This window comes from Hoplias malabaricus, chromosome 2 (assembly GCF_029633855.1).
Source record: "Hoplias malabaricus isolate fHopMal1 chromosome 2, fHopMal1.hap1, whole genome shotgun sequence".
Classification (NCBI taxonomy): Eukaryota; Metazoa; Chordata; class Actinopteri; order Characiformes; family Erythrinidae; genus Hoplias; species Hoplias malabaricus.
In genome coordinates, this window is record NC_089801.1 from 42968740 (window position 1) to 42994285 (window position 25546).

A 25546-nucleotide genomic window follows, 5' to 3' on the forward strand; every position below is an offset into this window, starting at 1 on the left:
AGGTTTCGAAGCACCATTATTATTATTATTATTATTATTATTATTATTATTATTGGTAGTAGTAATAATATTTTTAACTTTCAATGTTTCAATTCTGTAACACATTTGACCTAATCTGATCCTTCAAAAAATCCTGTTTTCTAATTTGCTGCTCCACCTTACATGGTACAGCAGCTGTATTCTGTATTATTGTTGTGTTCCTGTTAAACCTGTGGAAATGTGCTCCCTGTGTTCACTTGAATCTAATCTGCACAGTGCTCTAAATCTCCCTTTAAATATATAAGGGTAAGGGTTGTGAATATTTTGGACTTGGACACTGCTTTAAGAGGTATCTTAGTGTACTGAGTCCTAAAAGTGGGACAGATGCTTTGTGCAAATCGAGCCTGGGAAATGAATATGAATAGGTACAAACAGGGAAAAGAGCGACAGAGTCAGTAGAATTAGAGGCCTCAAGCAACACAGAGAGTCATCTCGACCTCCAAGGTCAGGCAAGGTCTGTACAATTTTCGACCAAACCTAGGGAATCTGATTCTTATTGATTTTTTTTAAATGGTAACAAGTCCATTGCAAACTTCATCAGGGGGTGGATGGGTGGGGGCTGGGAGAGGGGGTCAGTTTGACTGATTTTAAGTGGAGATGGACTGAAAGGAATGGTGGCTGCAAATGTGTTTTCTATTGAGCCAGCACTGAGTCTTTCAAAGCACTTAAACTCACTCTGTGACCTTACCCCACACACAGACACAGACATATATAGAAGCTGGGGGTTCCTCTGTGATGTTTGGACAAAGTGGCTTCCATAGAGAAAGGAAAGGAGAGGAATGGGAGAGTGGAAAAAAGGAAGAGAGGAAGGATGTCTAGTTGAGAATGGGACACAGAATTCAAAAAGAAAGGTGCCTGAAAGTGAAGGACTTATCTGACTGCCTCAGGGACATCCCATTAGAAGCACAGTAAGATACAACAAATGAAGTAAATGAAAGGGGATCCCAGCTGCTCGGCAACTGCAAAACACATCAGTTTTGCAATGATTGTTTCATATTTGCCCTAGTGGGCAACATTATATTGTTAATTAGTCTCAATATGAGTGTGTAATTATTCTATGTTTCAATATGCCTTAAGAATGAATTATATTAATAAATCTCCTGAAAATGAGTTACCACCTTAAACCATGTCAACAATAGATGCAGATGAGATCTACAGCTCATTAGCCTAACAATACTAAGCAACCCTCTTCACCAAATCTCATCTAACCTCGACAAGTGCAGGGCTAACCATTCCTCCTCTTTTAACCCTGTGTAACTTGCTTCAGTTTCTCCCTCTCTTGAGCACACGGTAAAGCTTGCTAACTCATTAACCGCTTGCCCCTGTGATGCAAACCTTCCGCAGGCGATGAAAAAAGAGAACCAGGAGGAGGTTGTGGCACGAAGTTACTGGGACATGCTGAGACGGGGTGCCAGCCAAGCCCTGTTTTCTGACCTGGCAGAGGTACAGCTTTAGCCCTCTGTCCCAATACACTTTCATCCCCCCTTTATTTTATTTTTTTTATGTTTATTCCTCACTTCCATGGCTCAGTTCTCAGCTTCCTAACTCCTGGATGATCCACAGTGTAAAGAATTGCTCCCCAAACTTGGTACAAGAGTATCCCTGATTAGCAAATTTTTAACACACCTGATTTTGACAAGCAAGTGCGTTGAGTGGGGTTGAAACTGGTTTGTTAAAAAGGGAAGGACCTTGCATTTAGCTAGACAGTAACTCTTGGATCAAGTGTTTTCAATAACAAGTTCAGGTTTCAAAAGATCTCAACCAGTGCTTCCCAATCAAGTTCTCAGGGACCTCCAAATTGATGAACTTCATGCACGTCTTCACCATAACATCCAAAATCCTTTAGGACCAGTTTGCCAGACCTGGAAATATCCTAGTCTTGAACTAAATGAATAGGGACTTAATCATTTGATGTAATCTAGGTACTGTACCATGTGTTAGGTACTGTACCATGTGTGCATTATTAGACACACTTTGCTGATTTACCAAAATTAATTGTAATTCCTTGATCAATGCTTTAGATTGTACTCCACAATAGGGTTTTTTTATGGACCAATTTTTTTATGAACCAGTTTTTCTTATTGACCAAATGCTAACTTAACAGAAACAATGTTTAAAGAAACCAGATATAGCATGCTTTTAGGGATGCAGGCAAAGAAAGCAAAAATGGGCAACTAGCAATTATCAGGTGATAGATCAAGATGTGCAGCCATTGCTGGATCAGCTTTAAGTAGGTACACTGCAGGAACCATGGACACTTGGGAACTTTAAAGAACAGGGTTTTTAAGGCTACTTCTACCAAAAAAATCTTTGCTTATTTTTAATCTTACAAAAAAGAAACTTATTGAAGAACTGTGTGGTTCTTGATTAACAATTTTCAGGATGACAAAACTTTCAAAATATTTGTACCAGGTATTTCATTCTTGATTTGTCAGTTTAGCTGTATCAGGAACTGAGAGTGGAAACAAAAGTGGAAAATCTGGATATTTCTGAGGACTAGCTTGGAAAACCCTTGACTTAACTCTTCTACCTGTTGTTAAACATTTTTAGAGCAAGGGGATTTAATCTGTGGTGTTCTGGGCCTTCAGGACTCTTCATGCTCCTAACAATATTGTCATCCCTCCCTCTACTGGTGGGTCTTCTGCATTTCCATCCATCATCTCTTTGTTTCTGTTTTCTCCATCCCTCAGTTTTCATTCTTCTGTTGGAGCTGGGATTTTGCCAGTGTTCCAATTCCATGTTATACATGGAATATATATACATGGAAGTATCTAGAAACATTTTTTTAGAATGTCTCAGTGTTGCTTTGCTTTTAGTTCTCTGTTTCTTTGCGCTTTCATGTGTTTTCAGTGTGTTAGGTGTGCAATCTCGTCTATCTGTAATTATGCCTTTTTGGAAAATGTGGTTAGTGCAGAGATTCCAGTTTTCCAAAATAAGATTATTTAAAGTTACTCCTTAAAGCTGTTGGTCTTGACATCTTGGTTATTGGCAACATGCAAATGAGCCTCCCAACCAATCAGTTTTGAATGATTAGTTCTGGATCACAAAGATGACTCCAACATCCTGAAGTACTGAATGGAGTTAGGGTTAGGCTTAAGCTTAGGGTTAAGGTCAGGCTCTAGTTCACAGTAGCTTGTGTGAAGCAGTTTTAGAGGGTCACATTCTATTGCATTGCTTTTCTTTAGGCAGTACACAAGCTTTAAAAATTACACTAAACTAAAAGAAATTAAAATAAATGTCAAAATAAGTGTATGGCTTTCACCTTATGTACCTTATGTAAAATGGTCAAGCAGCCAAGTGTTTTTTCTGTAGTCAGCTCACAAAGTGTTTGGGCACTGGTTTCCCCTTTGATTTGCCACTAGTCTGTACACCCTAGTGCAGTGAATGTTTTTTTTTATTTGCCTGTGGTGTGTTTGAGTTCCTCTAATATCAGTTTGAGAGAAAACTCCAGGCTAATGACACAACAGAGCTGTACATCTGCTCTTTATTTACTCACTCTCTTACTCACAGTGAGCATAAGGGTGGTCCTGAGGCAGAGGAAGAGAGGTTGTAAATGATAAGGCGGCTATCGGTCTGTGTTTACGAAGGGTTAATGACTGGATGAGTGGTGGGAGGAGTGTCTGGGTGTTTGTTTCTTACTCATCTTGCAGGCAGGAATCAATAACCCCTGTTTTTCACCTGTGCGCCAAGATCAAAGGCTCAAAAGTCCCTCGGGCTAGTGTCTCCGCCACTGAGAGGGCGTGGCTTCTCACCACCACGTGAGCGTGACTTCATACTAAAGGTTTCCAGGAACTGTGACATAATGGCTGGCGATGTCACTCTTCCAGGAGAAGGAGGGATGAAAAAAAGAGAGAGATATAGAGACAGACAGACAGGGTTTAATGAATAGAGAGGGGAGAGGGATGAGTCCAGGACTCTTAATTATTATTATTACATTATTTATCACTATTTATTCAGCCATTAAGTGAGAAGCAAAACTGTGAGAAGCCCACCAGACATTATTTACAGTGCCACCAATTTTAATCATTTGTTATTTATTTTATTAATTGTGTACATATATTGCAATATTATGAATTGATGACAGTCCATTTTTATAAATAAGTTGTTATCTGTTATTCAGAGTCGTTCTGCATAAAATAGAATTAATATCCAGAATGAATCTTCAGGATATATTAATATTCAATTTAATATTTAATTTAATATTCAATAATATTGATTTTATTAGAACTTAATTTGTGATTTTGGTTTTATTATAATATTTTTGGGGGTATTTTTATTTTATTAATATTTCTTCCTGGACATTGAATTTATTGCAATGTTTATTTTTATTTTTAGTTTTATTTTATTCGAGCTTCATTATGGATATGAATTTATTGGAATTTATCTTGCATATTCATTGCATTAGAACTTAATTCTTAAGTTAACTGGAGCATACATTTTATCACAATGAATATGGATTTATTATTAGAAACTCTCCTGGAAATTTTATTAGAAATTAATTTGAGTTTAATTTTATTTTAGTATGTCGAGGATATTTAGGATATATAGGAGTAATTCATTTTGTATATACATTTTTGAGTGAACATTTTTGTTAATATATATTAAATTTGACTGCAAACATGTAATGTATTAAGTGTGAAAGATGATTATAATAATGATAGTTATTTTCTATAAAATGTCATTTTGGGCATATTTCTTTTCAGTCAGTTCTGTTTTATATTGAAAAAAAATTTTTGTCAAGTAGTTTGTGCTGATTGTTTCTGTTAATGGAGCTTTTTCTCCATGGACATGTTCACAACAAACACCATCTGTTCTTGAAATGTGTGTGTGCGAGAGAGAGAGAGAGTGATAGAGAGAGAGTGTCCATGGGTTAAATCCCATCAAACAGAACCCTTCTTTTCTCTCTCTGTAACTTTTTTTAATGCTGGATGTTGGGGTAGGATTTTAAGCTGGAGGTACAGCAGAGGCATGGCCTGGAGTGCTGTTTGACTTGAATGCACAGAAATGTTCTCCAGAGAACCTGAGGAGCTCCTGCCTGGCCCTAGCTATGTTTGGCATGACATCCTGCTTTAAAATGGGGAGGGGCCACACTGTTAACCTTTATTTGTTTAGATCAATATAAAAAAAACCTTAGAGATCAAGAGAGAATTATTGGCCTAACTCTCTTTGGATGTGTAGGATGGCCCTCCTTCTCCCCCATCATAAGCACAGTGCTAGCTGGAGTAGGGATCTGTTGGATGGCATAGCGGATTCACATTCTCCTACAAGGTGCTTTGATAAAATAGCTTTGATAAAGACATGGTACATTAAATAAATATGTTTGTTCAAGGGTCACTCAAGACAATTATTCTATATAAAATCAGCAACACTCAAATAACAATTTAGGTTTTTAAAGAATTGTACTGGTCTTTTTGGTGGTTCTTTGTGTGTTTGTAGTTCTAGGTAGAACTATTATTTTTACAGAAGAACCCTTGAAGAAACTTTTTTAGTGTGTTTGCTCCTGACACCCTCAGGTTGGGGGCACTGTCTGTGATGGGGGAGTCTTTGTTAATGAGGGTGGACAGGGGACGACTTATTTAGGGATAAATTTTTTAAAAAATTATACAAAAAAAAAGGTAGGTTAAAAACAGCAATTCCTAAAATTAAGTAGTTCGGTGGTGGATGTTCACGATTTTAAGCAACATTACTTTTAATAAAATTCAGAGGATGTTTTCTGAATTTTTGCTGTCCTGTCTGTTGGCGTGCTGGAAACAGGTCTGATGTGTTTATAAAGCCCCGGTGTCTGTAAACAGTTCAAACGAACGTGGCTCTGTCCAGTATGCTAGGCTTTCTTTTCCTCTCTGCTTACGGCAGAGAAATTGCATCTGGATGTGTTTAGACAAGGTGTATAGAGAGCTCACCATATGTTGAAAATCATGAAAAAATAGGAATATTGATCTATTCCTGGGCAAAATTGGGCAAAATGATAATCCAATATTCCTGTCTATACAAGTAAAATTAACTTGGAATTTTATATTTTATTTTTATGTTTATTATATTTAACTCGTATCTTCAATTTACTGATGTTCTTAAGCCAAAGAAGAGAGCAATTTTCTCTTATGAAATTTTACACCAAAAATAAGGAAAGAATACAAGTCTTTACTAAATTGTTTTTAGAAAAGACAACACCAGGGTTTACACTGCATGATGAAGCTGCTGTTGATGAACCATAAATAACTCTTTTGTGTCCCATGGCACATACCTTCTTGTTTTTTAACCCTTAGAAGTCAGTATTAAGAATTTCAGTATGTTTATATTTCATATGCACTGTGATGGATTTGCTTCAATCTTTCACAGACTCATGTTCTTGGTGAGACCAAATGGTACACAAAGTTCAGGCTTGTATGACAATTTGTTTTAAGTATGGGCACTATCATGTTTTCAGTTTGGCCTTAATTTAATAGAATGCACATGCTTGTTTTAATTATAATATATTTAAATCCTAAATTCTAAAAAACTATTCATGTTAAGTATGGGAATTCTGAAGAGATTAATATTTGTTTTAATGTTTTTTGAACCACCAGAATAGAATTGGACCAAATTTGGGTTTCATTAGCTTCTCAAGGAAGCATATCTAAAATTTAAAATCAGTAAATAGTTCAGATTGATTGTCGCGGGTGAAGGAGGACAAGGAGGTGGGCGTACATGCAAGGAAGAACTTTAATAATACCAATAACAAAACCAAAGCAAAACAAAGCACAATCTGAAAGTAAACATGGGCAGATCACAGAAACACAAACGAGAACAAAACTGAACAGAATTTGAACAGGAAACAAAAGGAACAGCAATGAACTGATGTAGACATGTACAAAAGCACTAAGACACAAAAGCACACAAGACCAGACAAGGGAGGACTGAAACCTAGGGGGTATATTATAATTAGAATCTCTTTATTGGCCAGTGTGCTTGCACGCAAAGGAATTTAACCCAATCCATGCAGTGAAACACACATACTTGTGAACACTAGGAGGCAGTGAGCACACATGCCTGGAGTGGTGGGCAGCAGCTGTGGGTTACGTGCCTTGCTCAAGGGCAATTCAGTCATGACCTGCCGGCTCTGGGGATCGAAACAGCAACCTTCTGGTTACAAGCCCAGTTCCCTAAACACCACGCAATGGCTGCCCTTAATATATACACATGAGAACAGCTGGAAGAGAAAATGAGGGGGCAGGATAACAAAGGAGACACAGGTGGGAACACTGATTACAAGGCGGGTCTAGGGAGGAGACTATAACAAAACATAAAACATAGCCACAAAAAACATAGCCACAACTCACAGGGCGCGTAGACAAGACGGGCAGAAACAGGACCGTAAACAGAATTGGACTCTGGACAGATACTGGGACTGAAGAGGGGACTTGACAGATGAACTGCACCCCTCAGTACAGAAGAGGTGAGACTAAGAGCAACAAACTCCCAAACTCTCAACTCCCCCCACAAAATTCTCCCCCAGCCTTGAAGGGGCAGTCCAGTGAAGGGGAGACTCCAGCACATTGCCTTTGCTAGCTCCTTTGGATTCAGGTTGTGGAGAACAGTTGGGTGTCCAGCACATACCCGACAGGCGTGCCTATGTCTGTGTTGAAGGGAGCCAAATAAGAATGGCACACCTGGCCCAAGGGTTCCTCGCTACTTCCATTGTTGGACGTAGATACAAGGAAGGATAATACAAATAACAAAACCAAAACAAAACAAAGCACAATCTTAAAATAACCACAGGCAGATCACAGAAACACAAATAATAGTGATGGCACCCTTAAATCTGAAGCTTCAAGGCATGTGTAAAATAAATTGACACCTATTGCTTCAAATCACTGTGTTGGTGCTTGATCGTTCTATGATCATGTGACTAATTACGTCCCAAGCTTCATTTTGGCACACAATCATGTGACTGCTTTGGGAAAAGATTAAAATGCAGCATAGCCTGGGGCGAGTTTCAAGGATTGTTTGAGGAGTGAGAGATACTGATATAGATGGATTGATAAACAGATGATATAGATAGAGATTAAAATTGAGAATACAATAAATGTGAATGTAATTACAAAAGTATAGTTTTTCCAATGTGCCTCATCAAGCTGAGTGTATTCTAAATTTATTTTTAATATATTACCGTTTTATGTATTGTAACAGAATACATTATTCATCCATCAATGTTTTCTGCCAAACCCTGGGATACCCTGGGTACCCTGGGTACCCAAATCAGCAATGGGATATTGAAGACACGTAGTTTTGTTTTATTGCTTTATTTTATTTAAACAATAAATACCATGGACGTAATGCACTTAAACACAGTTTTAAAAGCTGTAATGTGGATGTTCGCTAAATACATGAAGCACTTTGAGGTTTTGGATACCAGATTGCACTAATGTGCCCATGAAGCTTCAAGTAATGAACACAATTAGGACGAAAGCTTCAGAAAGCTTGGGATTGCCATCACTAACAAACAAAAACAAAACTGAACGATACTTAAAAAGGAACCGTCGTAAACCAGTGTAGACATATACAAAAACACTCAACACAATATATACACATGAGAACACTTGGAGGAAATAACGAGGATAACAAAGGAGACAGGTGGGAACACACATTACAAGGCAGGGATAGGGCAGAAACAAAGGAGGAGACTACAACAACACAAAAACAGAGCCATGTGCTTCTTTACCACATGGCAAACCCAGAAGACACAAAGACAGAGCAGGAAAACAAGGCAAATGTATGACAATTATAAGCCATTAAATATTACATTTTTCCTTCCGTTTAATTGGATATTTCTTATGTTTAATTTTGTCTACCTGATATATATATATATCAGTGGCAGATGCTGGTCTTTCAAGGAGGGGAAGCTTAATTTCGGTCTACATCATAAAATGTGTCGGTTTATTTATACGTAAATTCTTCCCTCAGTTCCTTTTCAAGAAAATTATGTTTGACCCTGTCGTACCAACAAGGCGTCTTTTCCAGGAACTTGACTAGTGTCCTCTCAATGGCCAGCAGAGCTAGGCTGCTTAAACGGCCATGGCCCATGTGAAGTGCGTCCGCCTGTGAGTGCTTTGTGTCGGTGGAGGGGCTCAGCAGCACCCGCTAGAAACTGTGATAGAAGTCAGAAAGAGTGATAGAAGTCAGTCTCCAAACACAAGCAGCTACAGAAAACCCCACCAGAAATAGAAGCTTGATTTGTCACTAGTCGTTTTTAACAAAGAAAATGCCGCTAAGAGGTTTAAGAAAGTCTGGTTCAACTCAGAACAGAATGAAAATGTAATGCTCCCACGGATCTTTACACCAAAGGGTCGCTGATTCGCTCATTTCGCTGTCAATCAAAATGGGATTCAGCCTCAGACAGATCATCCAATCATCATGCAGAAGCTGAGCGTCCGGGCCAGCCGAGGCCAGCCCACTGCCCCATAGACCCCCAGAGATGCTGAGCGTCTGATGGGCGGGACAAAGCCCAGCATTTATCCAATGACTCGTCTTGTTTCGCTGCTTCGCTATTGAACTCTGTGGACGCTCAGCGTCCTCACTGTTTAAAGCACTGTGAATCTGCGCGAATGATTGAGAGGAAAGCCGCGTCTTTACCAGTGATAAGAAGCTGATTCTGAACAAAAGTTGAGTGCGTTGTAGTGCATATTTATTCAATGACATGTACACACAACAGTATATATTTGATAACTTATTTTTTGACATTTTAGGGGAAGCTGAGCTTCCCTTGCAGTCTTAGAGCAATCGCCACTGATATATATATATATATATATATATATATATATATATATTCTAATATTTTTATTACATTGTCATATTGCAGACAGAAATGTTAAATACATACTTTAGACACTTTTGCAGAAATTCTTATTATTAAAAGACCATCAGCTACTTGAAAGCAAAATCTACAAAGATTTGCATAATAAAGACCTGAGTTTGAAAGATCAGCAGTATGTGACACTGGAAAAACATAATAATAATAAATTGGGATTTCTAATATTACAAATATCTTATCATAAAAATACATTAGTAGTAGAATTTTCATTCATTAATTGAATTTTGATAATAATTTGATAACAAGTAATAAAGATTCCGAAGAGAAAGCATACAGAGGAAAAGAAAGAAAGAAAAGTATTTGGACACAAAAGAGGAAGATTCTGTCCTCAGGGAGAAGGAAGAATGAATCTATAAACACTGCATTTTTGTCTGTTTTGTCGGCTCTGAGACGCATGGCCTGTTTTGACTGTGTTTGCTTCTGTGGCTTTCTGTCTGCATTTCAGTCTGTCCATGCGTGTCTGTCTCTGTGTCTGCCACTTTGTCTGTCTGTCCAGCCCTCTGTCTGTCTGTGCCACTGTGTGCACTTTGCCCTTGTCTTTGGTGGCCTGTCTGTCTGTTTGGGGTTGTATGTTTTGCATAGATCTTTATACCAGTGTCTGACTGATACATCACGATATTGGCTGATAATAAGATCGTAGAAACAATATTAAAAGAATCCTCCCAAAGAGTAATGTGTAAACAAGTAATAATATAGTAATAATTGGCCTATATTTAGTTATATGAGTAATGTGTATTTATGTAATGTTTCATCTATAATTTCATCTATTTTTTCTATATCTTCTATTAAGTACAATTCACATGAGATGAGGGTCTCGGAATGGACCAGTTTATGCTCCATGGAGCTTTTTTATTTGGGAAAAAACATCAAATATAAATGAGAAACAGATGATGTCAAAATGATATCAAAGATGTATCGGTTGGACCCTGTGTGCTTATATTCATTACACTCTCTTCTGTTTATAAATGTATAAAGATCGTTTTCTTGGCTGTGGACCTGTGTTTTGTGGATTATGAGGTATGAATTAAGCCATGCTGCGATTGCCAGATACTGTGGACGTCTCTGTTGCTCTACATTCAGCTCCTTATATACCTAACCCTTGGTTTGTTATGTGACTAACTGCTTACTTTTATCTTTTTCCCCACCCCCTCCATCCTGTTCAACTAATCACAGCGCAGTGAGGACAACATGACCATCGACACCACGCTGCTGGTGCACTTCTTTGGAAAGAAGGGGAAGGCGGAACTTACCTTTGATGACTTTTACAGGTAATTAAAACTTATACAATGTAATGCAGATAGATAAATAGAGAACAGATCGTTAGACAGGGAAGTAAAAATCACTATCACTCTCTTGTTCAGGTTTATGGACAATCTCCAGACAGAGATGCTGGAGATAGAGTTCCTGACCTACTCCAAAGGGATGACCACCATCAGCGAGGAGGATTTTGCTAGGATTCTGCTGCGCTACACCAATGTGGAGGATATCCGCAGTTACCTGGACAATGTCCGCCGGAGTATCCCTGATGAGAAGGTGCTCCCATGTCCATCGTTTTTATAATCACTCATTACATTTACATTACATTATTAAAATAGTTCCTGAGCTCATCTAAAGGACATTATTTGTATGTAATTAAAAATACTAGAGCATCCCAATTTTCTTTCTAATCCCTACATAATAGTTCACTGTGTATTTATATCCACAAACAAGCTGCACTAAATGCTACTTTGACTCTGTAACGTTTAAAGCAGGGTGCAGGTGTAAGAGTCATAGTTTCAAACAAATGGAATTCAGTCACCCATGACTATAGCTGCCCATGTGAATGTGGAAGTACATACATACTTCTACTTTCCTTCTATTTCTCTATTCTGTTCTTCTGGACCCTTGCATACACACGTGACCTGTCATCTACGCTTCCTCAATCCAGTCCTCTTCTAAGTTCTCAAACTTTTTGGACAAGCCACTGAATGAATCTGTTTAGATAAATGGCTGACATTGAGACAAATGCTTGTTTTTTTTCCCAACAAATGTGGGTGTCCTTGGGCCCATGTGTTCTTTTTAGTGAGCAACTTAATAAGCCTTAATCCATGTCCTAACATCTAGAACCATTGTTAATACTAACAATAATGATTGTTAAGAAGCAAGGTTGTACATAAATGACTTTTAATAAGAGCTGAGTCACTGAAATATCCAGATTAAGAAAATCCTCAGTGATGCCACAGCCATCCATAACTGGAAACCCTGAAGCATAACAGGCCTTTCATTATCCGGGCTGGTGTGTTCTGTATAATATAATAGGAGTAGCAGTTACTCTTCTCCTCCAAGTGTGTTGAGCTGGATTGTCCCAGCAATCATGATGTACTTATGAGTGCTTATAGGAAAGGAGCATCATGCCTTGTGGCTTAACAGTGAATGCTGTTCTTCCTGTTTGTGTTTGTGTTTCTGTTTCTCATGCTTGAGAAGAGACCAGAGGTTTGTCCCAAAAACAGCTGCCCTACATTTGCTTTCTTTTCTTTGGGCATGTTTTATTACCCATGATGCTCTTCTGTTGGGAAATGATTCCAAAAAATCACAGCATGGGCAGGCATCATATATGTGTCATTTCAGATTAACATGAGTTCCTGTGTATTTTCAATATTTCCATGCATTAAGTCGTGAGTAAGATGTTGATTCAGGTCACAACCCATATGATCTGAAGTATGAATCAGGTCGTGAGTCTTAAGATCTAAAGCATGGGTCCAAAAAGTAATCATAGGTTCTGAAATCAGTATGAAACACAAGGTCTGAATTCAAAATCCATATGCTAGCCATAAAATTGAAATCAGGGTCAAGTTAGGCATTATAGTACTGAAAGAGTTCACTTTTGAGTCATATGATCTCAATTCAGAATCAAGCTGTAAGTTATAAGATCAGAATTACAAATCTATGAACTAGTCATAAGATTTAAAGTCCCACTTGGGACATGAGTGATAAGATCTGAAATTATGAGTGGATAGAACTGAAATCGGAGTCATTGTGAGCCCAAGTTGAGTTGCAAATCAAGCGTCATAATATCTCAAGCTCGAGATCATATGCTAGTTAGTCCAAATGAGTCAAAATCATAAGAAGTGAAGTTTAAGTCAAGTCAATTTTCATCAGTCTTCTTAATGTGCAGAGTAAGATTGTCTTTAGTGTAAAAGCACATAGACTTTCTGCTTATTTGAAAGCAAACAAATTAATTGATACATTAGTATAAAATGCTTTGCAGGATTGGAAAAAAGCTGCATGATCTGGCACCAGATTCAGACAGCAAAGAAAAAGGGTAGGGATTCTGTTGTTTTACTACATTTACAAGATTTAGCCTATGCATTTGGTTCAGTGCCACATAAACATATGTGGAAAGTTTTTTAATTCTTCCAGCTGCCAAATAAGATTACTAGGCTGGTTAAAGCACACTTTGAGGATATTCAATTTAGCTTTAGTACAGGAGAATTTGTTACAACATGGCAGTGATTAGAAATTCATATAATAGAGATGGATATAAATGCTTAAGGTATTTCTCCATTAGCATTTACAGTGGCAATGGAGGTATTAATTAGGGCCTTAAGTGGGTCATAGGTGAAGAGAAGTTTTATGACGGTATTTGGCTCTCCTCACATAGGGCTTACATGGATGACATGATGACGCTAATGCCTTGCACACTGCGGTTGCTGGACAAGTTAAATGATAATCTAAGGTTGGCTAGGCTGAAAGTTAAACCAAGCAAGTCTAGAAGTCTGTCAAATGTCAAGGGAAAACTTGTACAGGAAAAAATTTTGATGGAAAGTGAAATTATCCCTACGGTACTGGAGAGATAAGTGAAGACTTTAGGTAGATGGTAAAATGCAGCATTAAATGATACTGAGCAAGTTGTTGGACTAAAAGCTGAATTGATGAAGGCTGTTAAAAGCATTGATTGATCATGTTCACCATATAAGTTGAAATTGTGGTGTCTGCAGTTTGGCTTATTGCCTCGTATTAGGTGACCATTGACAGTTTATGATGTTTCAGTCAAAGAGAGTAGAGAGGATGGAAAGGATTATGAATAAGGCCATAAGTAGTGTTGCATGGTATGGGAGAGGGGTACAGGATTTAACACCTAAAAGTTTAGATGAGGAATATAAATGTGCAAAGTTGAGTTGTGAGATGATTTTGTCAGGATGAAAGGATGCAGTGGTAAAATCAGCAGCACCCATCACAAAAGCAGGGAGGAAGTGAAATCTGAAAGTGGCCATGCAGGTAGCCAGGAGCTCATTAGAGCTAAGAGATGTGATTGGCTGAGTACAATGCGGAAGAGCAGGCCTTGGAAAGATTTTAGTAAGGCCACATCATCAGAGAGAATACAAATTATGACTAGTTTTATTTATGATCAAGAACAGGGGGCACAATGCGCAACAGCAGCATCACAGGCAAAACAAGGCCAGTAGCTTTGATGGGAGAATGAAGAGAAACAGAAGATTTCCTGACAAGAAATGTGGGTGATGGAGGCAAGTTTTTACTGGGAGCGACTTACAACGTCTTTCCAACACCACAAAATCTTGGACAGTGGGTACGTGAAGAGCCTAGTTGTGGATTCTGTACAGGGGTTGGCACGCTGAAGCATTTTCTCTCAGCTTGTAAGGTTAGTTTGTCACAGGGTTGGTGTACATGGAGACATAATCAGGTGCTCAGGGTTTTAGCATATTTGTTGGACAGCAAACATCTAGAGGTTAATGCATTGACGAGTGGCTGTAACAATAAAATGGTTTGGTTTGTGCATGAGGGGGAATGTCTGCGCAGGCTGCAAATATTGGTAGATGGGGTGAAACATAGGTAAAATCCTGCAGATCACAGAGTGCATTGGGTTAACTACACAGAGGCCAAACATGGTGCTCTACCCTGAAAGTAAACATACAGTTTATTTCATAGAGTTAATAGTTCTATTTGAGGATGCAGTTGGTGAAGCAATTGAAAGGAAGAAGCTGAAGTACACAAACTTGGCGACCGAGGTGAGGGAACATGGGTGGCAGGCACCCTGCTTGTGCAGTTCAGCATCAGGGGCCGTAAATTAAGGGCAGCTGTGAAGGAGTTAACAGAAACAGCTGAAAGATCTATTCAGGGTTTGTGGATAAGAAGAGCACAGATTACTTGGGGAAGTGCACTGTAGAGGTGTCATTATGATTGTCGGTATGTAGCATGTAAAGTTTACATGGAACTGGTGGCATCTGAGCATGCATTAACTGTGCCAGTGGGGCTATACAGCCTTAGTCACCAGAGAGACCAGTGTGGATTTATGATTGTTGATGGTAAAGGGTAAGATAGGACTATAAACCTGGTTTGGAGGGGTGTGTGTCCGGGATGCCCGACTTCACTGTTGGGCCTTCTGGATGTGTTGTGGGTTTAAATCAGTGAAACACCAATGAGGGAAGGTGCCTATCTAATGTATCATATCAGCCTTATCCTGAATTGGATAAGCGATTTCAGGCAATGAATGAATGAATAACCATATCAGCCTAGCATGTCAGGTCGTGTTGAGCTAGAAAAGGACTGAGACATTTTTTAAAATCATCTCGTGTTTTTTTTGCTGGACCTTCAAGATCGTCCAGCAGCAATTTCAAGAAATAAATGGCACAGTGTGTATTTCCAACATACTTGCTAACAAGCTAAGCATAGCACGGCTAAGTAAAGTTGTTAAGTTGACTTCTTATAGAAATAATTTTGCCCCACCTTAAGTGGTGCAGAAAGTACATTTTGGTTCCAAAGTTTAATTTAATATGGAACAGAAATCTCAAGAAATGCAAATGAGCATACTGAATCATTTCTGATTTCCTAGAATGGTGTAAGTGACCTAGCATAGAAAACACAGGTGTGTTTACCTGCTCCCTTTTAAACTCTTGCGCTATCTGCATGTTTTATGACTCACATCTTGGACTGACTTGGAATCAGATCATGATCTCAGCACATTTGTTGACAACCTTTCATTGTCACTGGAGTTAACCGAGACTCACATAGCTCAGTGTTCGCCTCACAGCACACGTCAGTCACAGGGTTCAGCTGAGTGTGGCATCTACACATTCACATGGAGAAAGCTACACACAATGATTTTTGCATGATGTCTGCTTCAGAGCTTGGCCATAGTCTCTTTACCAGAACCTCATCTCAATTTTGCTACGTTATTCATTTAACATTGTTGTTTATCTCTGTGAGCTGCCATTTTCCTTTGATCACAGTTTACATCACTTACATAATTTAAAACTCAGCCAAGGCATGTTTTGCTATCATTCATCTTTATTCTGTTCAGGGTTTAGGTGGGTCTGGAGTCTACCTAGAATCATTGGACACAAGGGACATTACACACTCACACAGTCCCTCATGCTTTTACACCTATGGATAGTTGTACACTCTCATAGTCTCTCACACACACACACACCCGTGGACAGGTTCAGCCAATCACTCACACTGACACCTGTGGACAATTTCCCTCACTCTCTCAGTCACTCACACCTGTGGACTGGTTCACATCCTCACAGAGTCACTCACACTCACACCCGTGGACATGTTCTTACATTCACCCAATCACTCACACATATCAGAGGACAAGTTCACACACTCACACTATCCTCAAAAGTAAAGAAGTGGACTTCAGGTACTAGACTTGTCTTGGCTGATGGTTCACACTGGGGCTGGATGAACAGTGATACCATGTTTCTCTGACCATATCCTTTAAGAATGACATCACTGATTGTGTAATGTTGATAGTGTACTATCAGCAGTTAAAGGTTGTGTGCTTTGCATGTAACAAATTGAATGGTTCCAAACCATCTGTGGCTATGGAATGGAAGGGAATCACACCATCCCATTAGAGTGACATGTGTTGGACCTAATGACTCTAAATAGCACAGCATTTTCATTGGGTTGTACCTTTGTGGTCAGTGTTATTTTCTTCTTTTTTTTCTTGCCTACAGGGCATCACCTTCGATGAGTTTAGGTCCTTCTTTCAGTTCCTCAACAACCTCGAGGACTTCACAATCGCTATGCAGATGTACAACTTCGCCAGCCGCTCCATCGGACAAGGTTTCTGTTTGGTTCAACATGCTTGGAGAAAAACACTTAACTGCCCAAGCATGGGCTTCCTCAAGATCGTTGCTTAGCATTACGTTAAACACAGCACTACCCTAAAGCCAAAGACCAGAGGACATGGACAAATGTTTGCAGACACTTACTCACCCACTGTTTTGTGGCACTAAAGACACCTGACATTTGAGGGAATTATATTTTACAGACAATTTTGTGGCTTTATGTTTGTTTCACTGGGTGAGTGGGTGTCCACAAACCTTTTGACATGAAAGGCAATTGGGCAGTTGGTGTTCTCATACAAGCCCTTAAAGTGTTGAAGTAGGTTTTATGATCATTGTGCATTAATTCACTAGTACAGAGAGTCACATTTATTTGCATATAGTGAATTATATCTGTATGTGTGTGTTTGTGTGTGTGTGTGTGTGTGTGTGTGTGTGTGTGTGTGTGTGTCTCAGATGAGTTTGCGAGAGCCGTGTATGTGGCAACAGGACTAAAACTGACCCGACACCTTGTCAACACCATCTTCAAAATCTTCGATGTGGACCATGATGACCAGCTCAGCTATAAAGAGTTCATTGGCATCATGAAGGACAGACTCCACCGGGGAGTGCGGGTGAGAAGTGGGGGGCAGAATTAAATACAGAGGAATAAAAAAGAAAAAATGAGGGTTGGGGGAAGAAGGAGTTCGCAACAGAGTGAGAAAGAATAAGGGGATTAAAAATGGATGCGAGAGATAGCAGTAAAGATTAGCAGGTAGAAAGAGGTAAAAGAAAGTGGATTAAAATGGGGCATAGAGAGAGAACAAAGTAGAGAGATAGAGAAAGAGTGGTAAAAAAGGGAGAGGGGTGAAAAAGAATGAAGAACAAGAAACATGGGTAAAAGAAAGGTAAAAAGAGATGAAAATTGAGAAAGATCTGAGGGAGGGAAAGAGAAATTAGAGAGTGCAAGGTCGAGAGAGGTTAAAGGAGAAAGAGAAATACAAGGGGTAGAAATAGGAGTGAGGGAGGTAAAAATGGGTGAGAGAGAGAGAGAGAATGCATGTGTTAGGCTATAACGCCATCTAGTGGACAGAGAAAATTGTTACACACTAGTCTTTGGCACAGAACAAGGAGCATATCTTCATTCGGATATACCCAAACCTTTGAGTGGGTGACCACTGCCCGGTTCTGACCTATCCTCCCTAACATCTCGTATACAAACAATTAATTTCTGATGCATGAGCTGCTGACTCCTCGCAGGCCTGTCTTCACCATCGCAGAATGCACTAACTCTGCAGACCCCCGAGGAATGCCCATATAAGGACCTCCACATCCCAGCTCTTTTTCTCCAAGGGAAAAACAAAACACCTCCATAAGTTGCTGCCTCTTCAGCACATCCTGAGTGTTTTAAGGATGTTTTGTCTTCACTGAGATACACGTTAGCATTTGCTGCGCTGCTTTTGCAGGGACAGACAGAGAGACAGTCCTCCATGCCCATATGGCTCCATCACATTCTTCAGGGGACCATTCATAACAGAGAACCTCACCAGCTTGGAATGGGCTGGAATGGGGAATACAAGAAAAGAAGATAAGATTAGTTCCTGATGGGAAACAAATGGATAAGAATGTGTTTCTCACATTTTCCTCTTATTTCTTCTCAAATTTTCCCTTCCACATTAGATGCCACACTAAGAAACTAAGAAAACTAAGAAAATAGTGATTAATTGTGATTTTAAAAACAGTCCTAAGTTGGCTTACCATCTAATGTTAGCTTTCAGAATCGTTTATCCAATAACCTACCCCTAGCTGATACTGTGTGCCGTCCTACTTGAACATTCCAAACCAGCCCAACCAGCTAACATTAGTTTTAGAAATGTTCAGCCACTAACATACAGCTAGCCACAATTCTGTACCTGTATTTTCTTCTTTAATTTTCCCTTCCACATTAAATACCTAGATACTAATACTAATACTAGATACTAATAGATTAAATACTAGAAAGCTAACAAAATCATCATGATCTATAAAACTTATGACAAATAGAATATGTAAAACAATAAAATATTTTATATAACTTATATACTGCCTCCAAATTTGGCCAACAAGCTAAAGGTAACTTTCAAAACCATTCAGCTGCTAACCTACTCATACGCAATAATCTGTACCTGTAGATCGTATTAAGTTATTTCATTCTGCACTAAATTCCTGACCAACATCCTGGCTAGCTTCATGAAAAAAGGTAAAAAGCAGGCTAACAAGTTAACATTAGCTCCCATGTACTTTCAGGGGATGACATACTTCTAGAAATATTTCTGTACCTGTATGTTCCTTCTGTAAATTTTCCTTCCACCTTAAATTACCTTATAAGAAGCAAATAATAGCATTTAGCAGTGATCAGCTGCTAACCTACACTTAGCCAGTCTTCTGTACCTGTAGTTCCTATTTGAATTTGCCCTTACATAGGGACAAGTGTAGAGTGTACGCTGCAGCTGTACGACATCGCAGTTTACTGTAGGGGCAGTAGGGGTGATGATCTACAATGGCCTTCATTTTTCCCATAGTGAAATTCAGCTTAGAATCAGACGTCCTTATATGGGCCTGACATCTCCTTTTCCTGGGAGTCTGCATGGCACACATTTCCTGTCCTCACCCCCTCTATCCTTCTCTCTGTTCTGGACACTGTCCCTCTGTGCTGGACACGTTTCTCTGGTGGCAGGGCTACAAAGACGTTGAGCGCTACACCTCCTTCCGTTCGTGTCTGAAGAAGGAGCTCGCCGGGAGATAAGTACAAACCCCTTTGCATGACTTCACTCCCAGGGGCCCAAGTCCCTTGGACCATCCACACAGTTGCTGCACTTTATTAATACTTATTAATGTATTACTTAAAAGCATGAAATCTATGGTGTATTTTGAAAATCAAACATTCCTAAAATCAATTTGAGAAATTCTGTCTTCTGCTGGTGAACACCACACAATACAACCTCTCCTCTGTCAACACATGGCATGTCTTTTATTCTGGAACATGGATAGCATAGAAATCCCAGTGGAAGTTTAAAATAATAATACATAAAAATAACTATTTCTCTATTTCTCCAGCACCAGGTGAAGGGGTCGTTCATCTCCTGCGTCCGCTCTGAGGGGGCGCAACATGTTCGTCAGGTCTGGAGACAGTTCAGTGAGATGGCGTGACCTCATCATCATAATTTTCATCGTCTTCATCACCTGTGTCTTAATCCATGAAGGAAATTGTAATGCATGTAGCAACAAAGTATTGAAGAACTACCCTCATCCTGTTTCATAATAATGGGACAATTCCATAATATTCCATACTTCTCTTAATGCTTCCAAACAAACTAGATTATTAACTCTAATAATAACTCTAATAACATTACTAATAACGCTAATAATACAATATGCAACATTGGTCAGTCCTCAGAAGTGGAAAACTGGGATGTTAACATTCCCCTTCATGGGTTTTGAGCTCTGATGATGTAGTTAGGGGGACTAACGAGTTGTTCACTTTCCATGCTCAAGAAACATTGTCATGAAGTTTTTGCTGAATTTACATTCATTTATTTGTTTATCTTTTAATTTATCCAAAGACCAAAATAATCTTCCAATTTTTTCTGAGCCTCTAGGCTACGTAGACTATACATATGTATTTCTCTGTTACAGTCCAAAGAGATGTGTTTATGTTGTCACTTATATATATATATATATGTGTGTGTGTGTGTGTGTATGTGTGTGTGTTGATGGTTTAAAACATTTAGGAAGTGCTTTTCATTATGGAATGTATCATGTCTCTTCCATTGCCATTAACCCTCAGACATTAATGACTATGCAGCTGTAACTTATATTTGCACGGCCAGCTGTTTGCTTGAAGGTTACAAAAACCTTGTATCTTAAAACTTGCACATTTGATATGTAATGGAAATAAAATGAAATGATTCAAAATGGTTGTTGCTTAACGTCTTGACATCTTACAAAATATATTCATATATTACAGGATGCCTGCTCATCCAACAACTTATTCAAAAACAAGGATACACCCTCGTAGCATCCGAAACATCATAAAAACTTCTGCAAAGGAGTGTCCTAAGAGATTTAGCTACATGTAACACTAAGTGAAACCTAGCTAATGTGTAGCTAGAGCAGGGTGTGTAGGTCCCACACCTTTGACCCATAGGAGGAGATAATTTAATATCCATTTAATATTTAATATTGTTTGTCCATCACAAGACAAACACAACAAGCTATTTAATAATTTCACAATCATGTGCAGTTTGCCATTAGTAGGTGACACAAATCGCAATCCCTTCCTCCACCCTGCAAAACACAGAAATAATATAGAGCTTACTGCTAGCCAAAGGCAAGCTGCCCAAGGAGACAAAAAACTGGCCCCTGGTAACTCTGCCTAAATGTCATTGGGCAGAACCTAACATTGCAACATACACTGCAGTACGTTTTGGACATGTTAGTGAACAGGTTAGATACACAGAATCTTTAAGCATTTGAGAGCCTTGCCCACATCTCCCACCACCATCTGTCAAAACAAGGAGACTGAAGTGATCAAATCAAGCAAGGGTCCCCAAGCACAAGGACGTTCAAACCCAGCCCCTGGTAGCCCTGCTGAAAGTGCCTTGAACAGAACAACAACCAGCACTCAGCAGTGAGCTGCTGACCTACTTACTGGCCACTGGTGACCTACACAATATACATTGAAGACCACAGGAAAGAAATACCACTGGTAATCCTGCTAAAATATCAGCCAACCAGAACACCGTGGTATGCCCTATTTTTGTACTTATCACTGGCCTCTGGTGACTCATTCAGCATACATGTACTTTTTACACATAGCCGTAAAAGTCAGACACATAACTACACAGCATACACATTACTTCACTGGAGGAAATCAGCCAAATTGAGAATGCTCAGAAAAAGACAACATGAACAGGGGTCTCGATTAAGATGTGACTCTTCCACAACACCATGGGGGAAGTTTGGGACATGTAATCAGTCTGCATGGCAGGTGAAACAAACTGGATCTATAAAAGACTCACACAAGCTGTATTAGATGAGAATATGGTCATCTACATTTACTGCATCCTGATTGGAGAAGGTCTGATGTGGCAGAGAACAAGCTGAAGAGAACTATGGAATGACTCTTGAACACTTTAATGCTTGCAGAAGCAAAATTTGACCAGGTCCTTCAAAGAGGTAAAACAAAAAATAAAGAAGTTAGGCATTATGGCATTCTTCCTCCCAAAATATGTCCATACTTCCCTTGGTGTGAAGCACTAAGACACAAATGCACATGTAACGACTAATCTGATCCATGACATAGCTGAAGTGAATCAGTAGACCAATATACTATTGGCAGATCAACACAGTCCACTGGTAGACCTGCACTAGCACATGGGCACATGGTGCCTCCTCTGCCTGGCCACTGGTATCCCACTCAGCTTAATCCTGTAAGGCACCTTTACAATTATTGTGACACATTGGCTGAGATATACTGAAATGATGGGCACTTGTATATGTTCACTTGCAAACTTTTGTAATTATTTCTTGCTTTAAGACAATTTAAAAAATGTCTACCTCTCCATAACTAAGCTGTGAGCCCATTACCTTTACTTCCATCTCACCGCGAGCGAGAGGCAGAGCTCTGTGATGAAACATGAAGCCCTGACGTTTTAGGAGCTAAGAATATACTTTAAGGGGTTATTTCTATAATTTGTTTCTTAGAAACGTGTTTTGAGCTCAAACAATTCATTCTGAGCAGGAGTTGGACTGAGAGAAACGAATTTGTTGTTACTCTCTGTCATTGATTTCAGAAATTGCCGTTTGGAGAGTTTCAGAAGTTGGTGTAGATGCATCTTTGGGTCCGAGATGAAGGCTGAAGTCCTGAGGTTTTATGAGCTAAGACTATATTTTCAGGAATCATTTCTATAATTTATTTCTTGGAAATGTGGTTTGAAAGTTTTACATCTCTCTCTCCACGATGAAGAGCTGAGGCATTTCTTTCAGAGCGGGACTTGGACTGAGAGAAACATGAACCTGTTGTTGCTCTCTGTTGTTGATGACCGTTCCATCTGCTTTTTGCAGACTGGAAGAAAGAGGTGTAAGCAGAGTGGTTAGATTTTTGCCTGACTATGGTGGAGTTATTGATAATACCACTAAAACTGCTTGTTTGTTTTAACAGTTTTTCTGGATAGTTCTCACGCCAAGTTTGTTTCCTTGTCTCCAACGTCTGATTATGAATCTTGAGAAACACCCGCAGCATAGTAGTGGAGTCACGTCTGAGCCGAGTCCCTGCATATATTATGACCCGTTGAGCAGTTGCTGTTTGGAGCGTTTCAGAAGTTGGTGTAGATGCATGCTTGGCTACTGTATATTTTCCCCCATTTTCTTTAGTTCCATAGGGTTCTTCATCACTGACAAATACAGAATTCATCTCTCCACCGCGAGCGAGAAGCAGAGCTCCGAGATGAAGGCTGAAGTCCTGAGGTTTTCTGAGCTAAGACTATACTTTCAGGAATCATTTCTATAGTTTATTTCTTGGAAATGTGGTTTGAAAGTTTTACATCTCTCTTTCCACGATGAAGAGCTGAGGCATTTCTTTCAGAGCGGGAATCGGACTGAGAGAAACATGAACCTGTTGTTACTCTCTGTCGTTGATGACCGTTCCGTCTGCTTTTTGCAGACTGGAAGAAAGAGGTGTAAGCAGAGTGGTAAGATTTTTGCCTGACTATGGTGGAGTTATTGACAATACTACTAAAACTGCTTGTTTGTTCTAAGAGTTTTTCTGGACAGTTGTCACGCCAAGTTTGTTTCTTTGTCCCCAATGTCTGATTATGAATCTTGAGAAACACCTGCAGGATAGTAGTGGAGTCTTGTCTGAGCCGAGTCCCTGCATATATTTTGACCCGTTGAGCAGTTTCTATTTGGAGCGTTTCAGAAGTTGGTGTAGATGCATCCTTGGCTACTGTATATTTTCACCCGTTTTCTTTAGTTCCATAGGGTTCTTCATCACTGACAAATACAGAATTCATCTCTCCACCGCGCGAGAGAAGCAGAGCTCCGAGATGAAGGCTGAAGTCCTGAGATTTTCTGAGTTAAGACTATACTTTCAGGGACCATTTCTATAGTTTATTTCTTGGAAATGTGGTTTGAAAGTGTTACGTCTCTCTTTCCACGATGAAGAGCTGAGGCATTTCTTTCAGAGCGGGAATCGGACTGAGAGAAACATGAACCTGTTGTTCCTCTCTGTCGTTCATGACTGTTCCATCTGCTTTTTGCAGACTGGAAGAAAGAGGTGTAAGCAGAGTGGTAAGATTTTTTCCTGACAATGGTTGAGTAATTGACACTTCTTCAAAAACTGCTTGTTTGTTCTAAAAGTTTTTCTGGACAGTTGTCACGCCAAGTTTGTTTCCTTGTCTCCAATGTCTGATTATGAAACTTGAGAAACACCCGCAGCATAGTAGTGGAGTCACGTCTGAGCCAAGTCCCTGCATATATTATGACCCGTTGAGCAGTTGCCGTTTGGAGCGTTTCAGAAGTTGGTGTAGATGCATCCTTGGCTACTGTATGTTTTCCCCCATTTTCTTTAGTTCCATAGGGTTCTTCATCACTGACAAATACAGAATTCATCTCTCCACTGCGAGCGAGAAGCAGAGCTCCGAGATGAAGGCTGAAGTCCTGAGGTTTTCTGAGCTAAGACTATACTTTCAGGTATCATTTCTATAGTTTATTTCTTGGAAATGTGGTTTGAAAGTGTTACGTTTTTCTTTCCGCGGTGAAGAGCTGAGGCATTTCTTTCAGAGCGGAAATCAGACTGAGAGATACATGAACCTGTTGTTACTCTCTGTCGTTGATGATTGTTTTGTCTGCTTTTTGCAGACTTGAAGAAATAGGTGTAAGCAGAGTGGTAAGATTTTTGCCTGACTATGGTGGAGTTATTGACAATACCACTAAAACTGCTTGTTTGTTCTAACAGTTTTTCTGGACAGTTCTCACACCAAGTATGTTTCTTTGTCCCCAATGTCTGTTTATGAATCTTGAGAAACATCTGCAGGTTAGTAGTGGAGTCTTGTCTGAGCCGAGTCCCTGGATATATTATGACCCGTTGAGCAGTTTCTATTTGGAGCGTTTCAGAAGTTGGTGTAGATGCATCCTTGGCTACTGTATATTTTCACCCATTTTATTTAGTTCCATAGGGTTCTTCATCACTGACAAATATAGAATTCATCTCTCCACCGCGAGCGAGAGGCAGAGCTCCGAGATGAAGGCTGAAGTCCTGAGATTTTCTGAGTTAAGACTATACTTTCAGGGATCATTTCTAGAGTTTATTTTTTGGAAATGTGGTTTGAAAGTGTTAAGTCTCTCTTTCCACGATGAAGAGCTGAGGCATTTCTTTCAGAGCGGGACTTGGACTGAGAGAAACATGAACCTGTTGTTGCTCTCTGTTGTTGATGACCGTTCCATCTGCTTTTTGCAGACTGGAAGAAAGAGGTGTAAGCAGAGTGGTTAGATTTTTGCCTGATTATGGTTGAGTTATTGAAATTTCTTCTAAAACTGCTTGTTTGTTCTAAAAGTTTTTCTGGACAGT

At 39.4% G+C, this 25546-nt stretch overlaps 1 protein-coding gene and 5 non-coding genes across 6 annotated transcripts in view; all 6 read left to right on the forward strand.

Moving 5' to 3' along the window:
* Nucleotides 1–19723, forward strand: part of micu3a (mitochondrial calcium uptake family, member 3a) — a 31131-nt gene extending 11408 nt beyond the window's left edge. The window contains exons 9-14 of the mRNA XM_066659752.1: nucleotides 1384–1482; nucleotides 11060–11154; nucleotides 11248–11419; nucleotides 16849–16957; nucleotides 17416–17573; nucleotides 19655–19723. Of these exons, the coding sequence (XP_066515849.1) occupies nucleotides 1384–1482; nucleotides 11060–11154; nucleotides 11248–11419; nucleotides 16849–16957; nucleotides 17416–17573; nucleotides 19655–19723 (702 nt within the window). The remainder of the gene's footprint in view (nucleotides 1–1383; nucleotides 1483–11059; nucleotides 11155–11247; nucleotides 11420–16848; nucleotides 16958–17415; nucleotides 17574–19654) is intronic.
* A 3136-nt stretch (nucleotides 19724–22859) lies between these two features.
* Nucleotides 22860–23073, forward strand: LOC136688413 (small nucleolar RNA U3). Its single transcript, XR_010801105.1, has one exon. It is a non-coding gene; the product is annotated as a small nucleolar RNA U3 (small nucleolar RNA).
* Nucleotides 23074–23457: 384 nt separating this feature from the next.
* On the forward strand, nucleotides 23458–23671 carry LOC136688401 (small nucleolar RNA U3). Its single transcript, XR_010801094.1, has one exon. It is a non-coding gene; the product is annotated as a small nucleolar RNA U3 (small nucleolar RNA).
* A 384-nt stretch (nucleotides 23672–24055) lies between these two features.
* LOC136688415 (small nucleolar RNA U3) lies at nucleotides 24056–24269 on the forward strand. The gene has a single exon (XR_010801107.1). It is a non-coding gene; the product is annotated as a small nucleolar RNA U3 (small nucleolar RNA).
* Nucleotides 24270–24653: 384 nt separating this feature from the next.
* LOC136688427 (small nucleolar RNA U3) lies at nucleotides 24654–24867 on the forward strand. The gene has a single exon (XR_010801119.1). It is a non-coding gene; the product is annotated as a small nucleolar RNA U3 (small nucleolar RNA).
* A 384-nt stretch (nucleotides 24868–25251) lies between these two features.
* LOC136688420 (small nucleolar RNA U3) lies at nucleotides 25252–25465 on the forward strand. Its single transcript, XR_010801112.1, has one exon. It is a non-coding gene; the product is annotated as a small nucleolar RNA U3 (small nucleolar RNA).
* The last annotated feature ends 81 nt before the right edge of the window (nucleotides 25466–25546 follow it).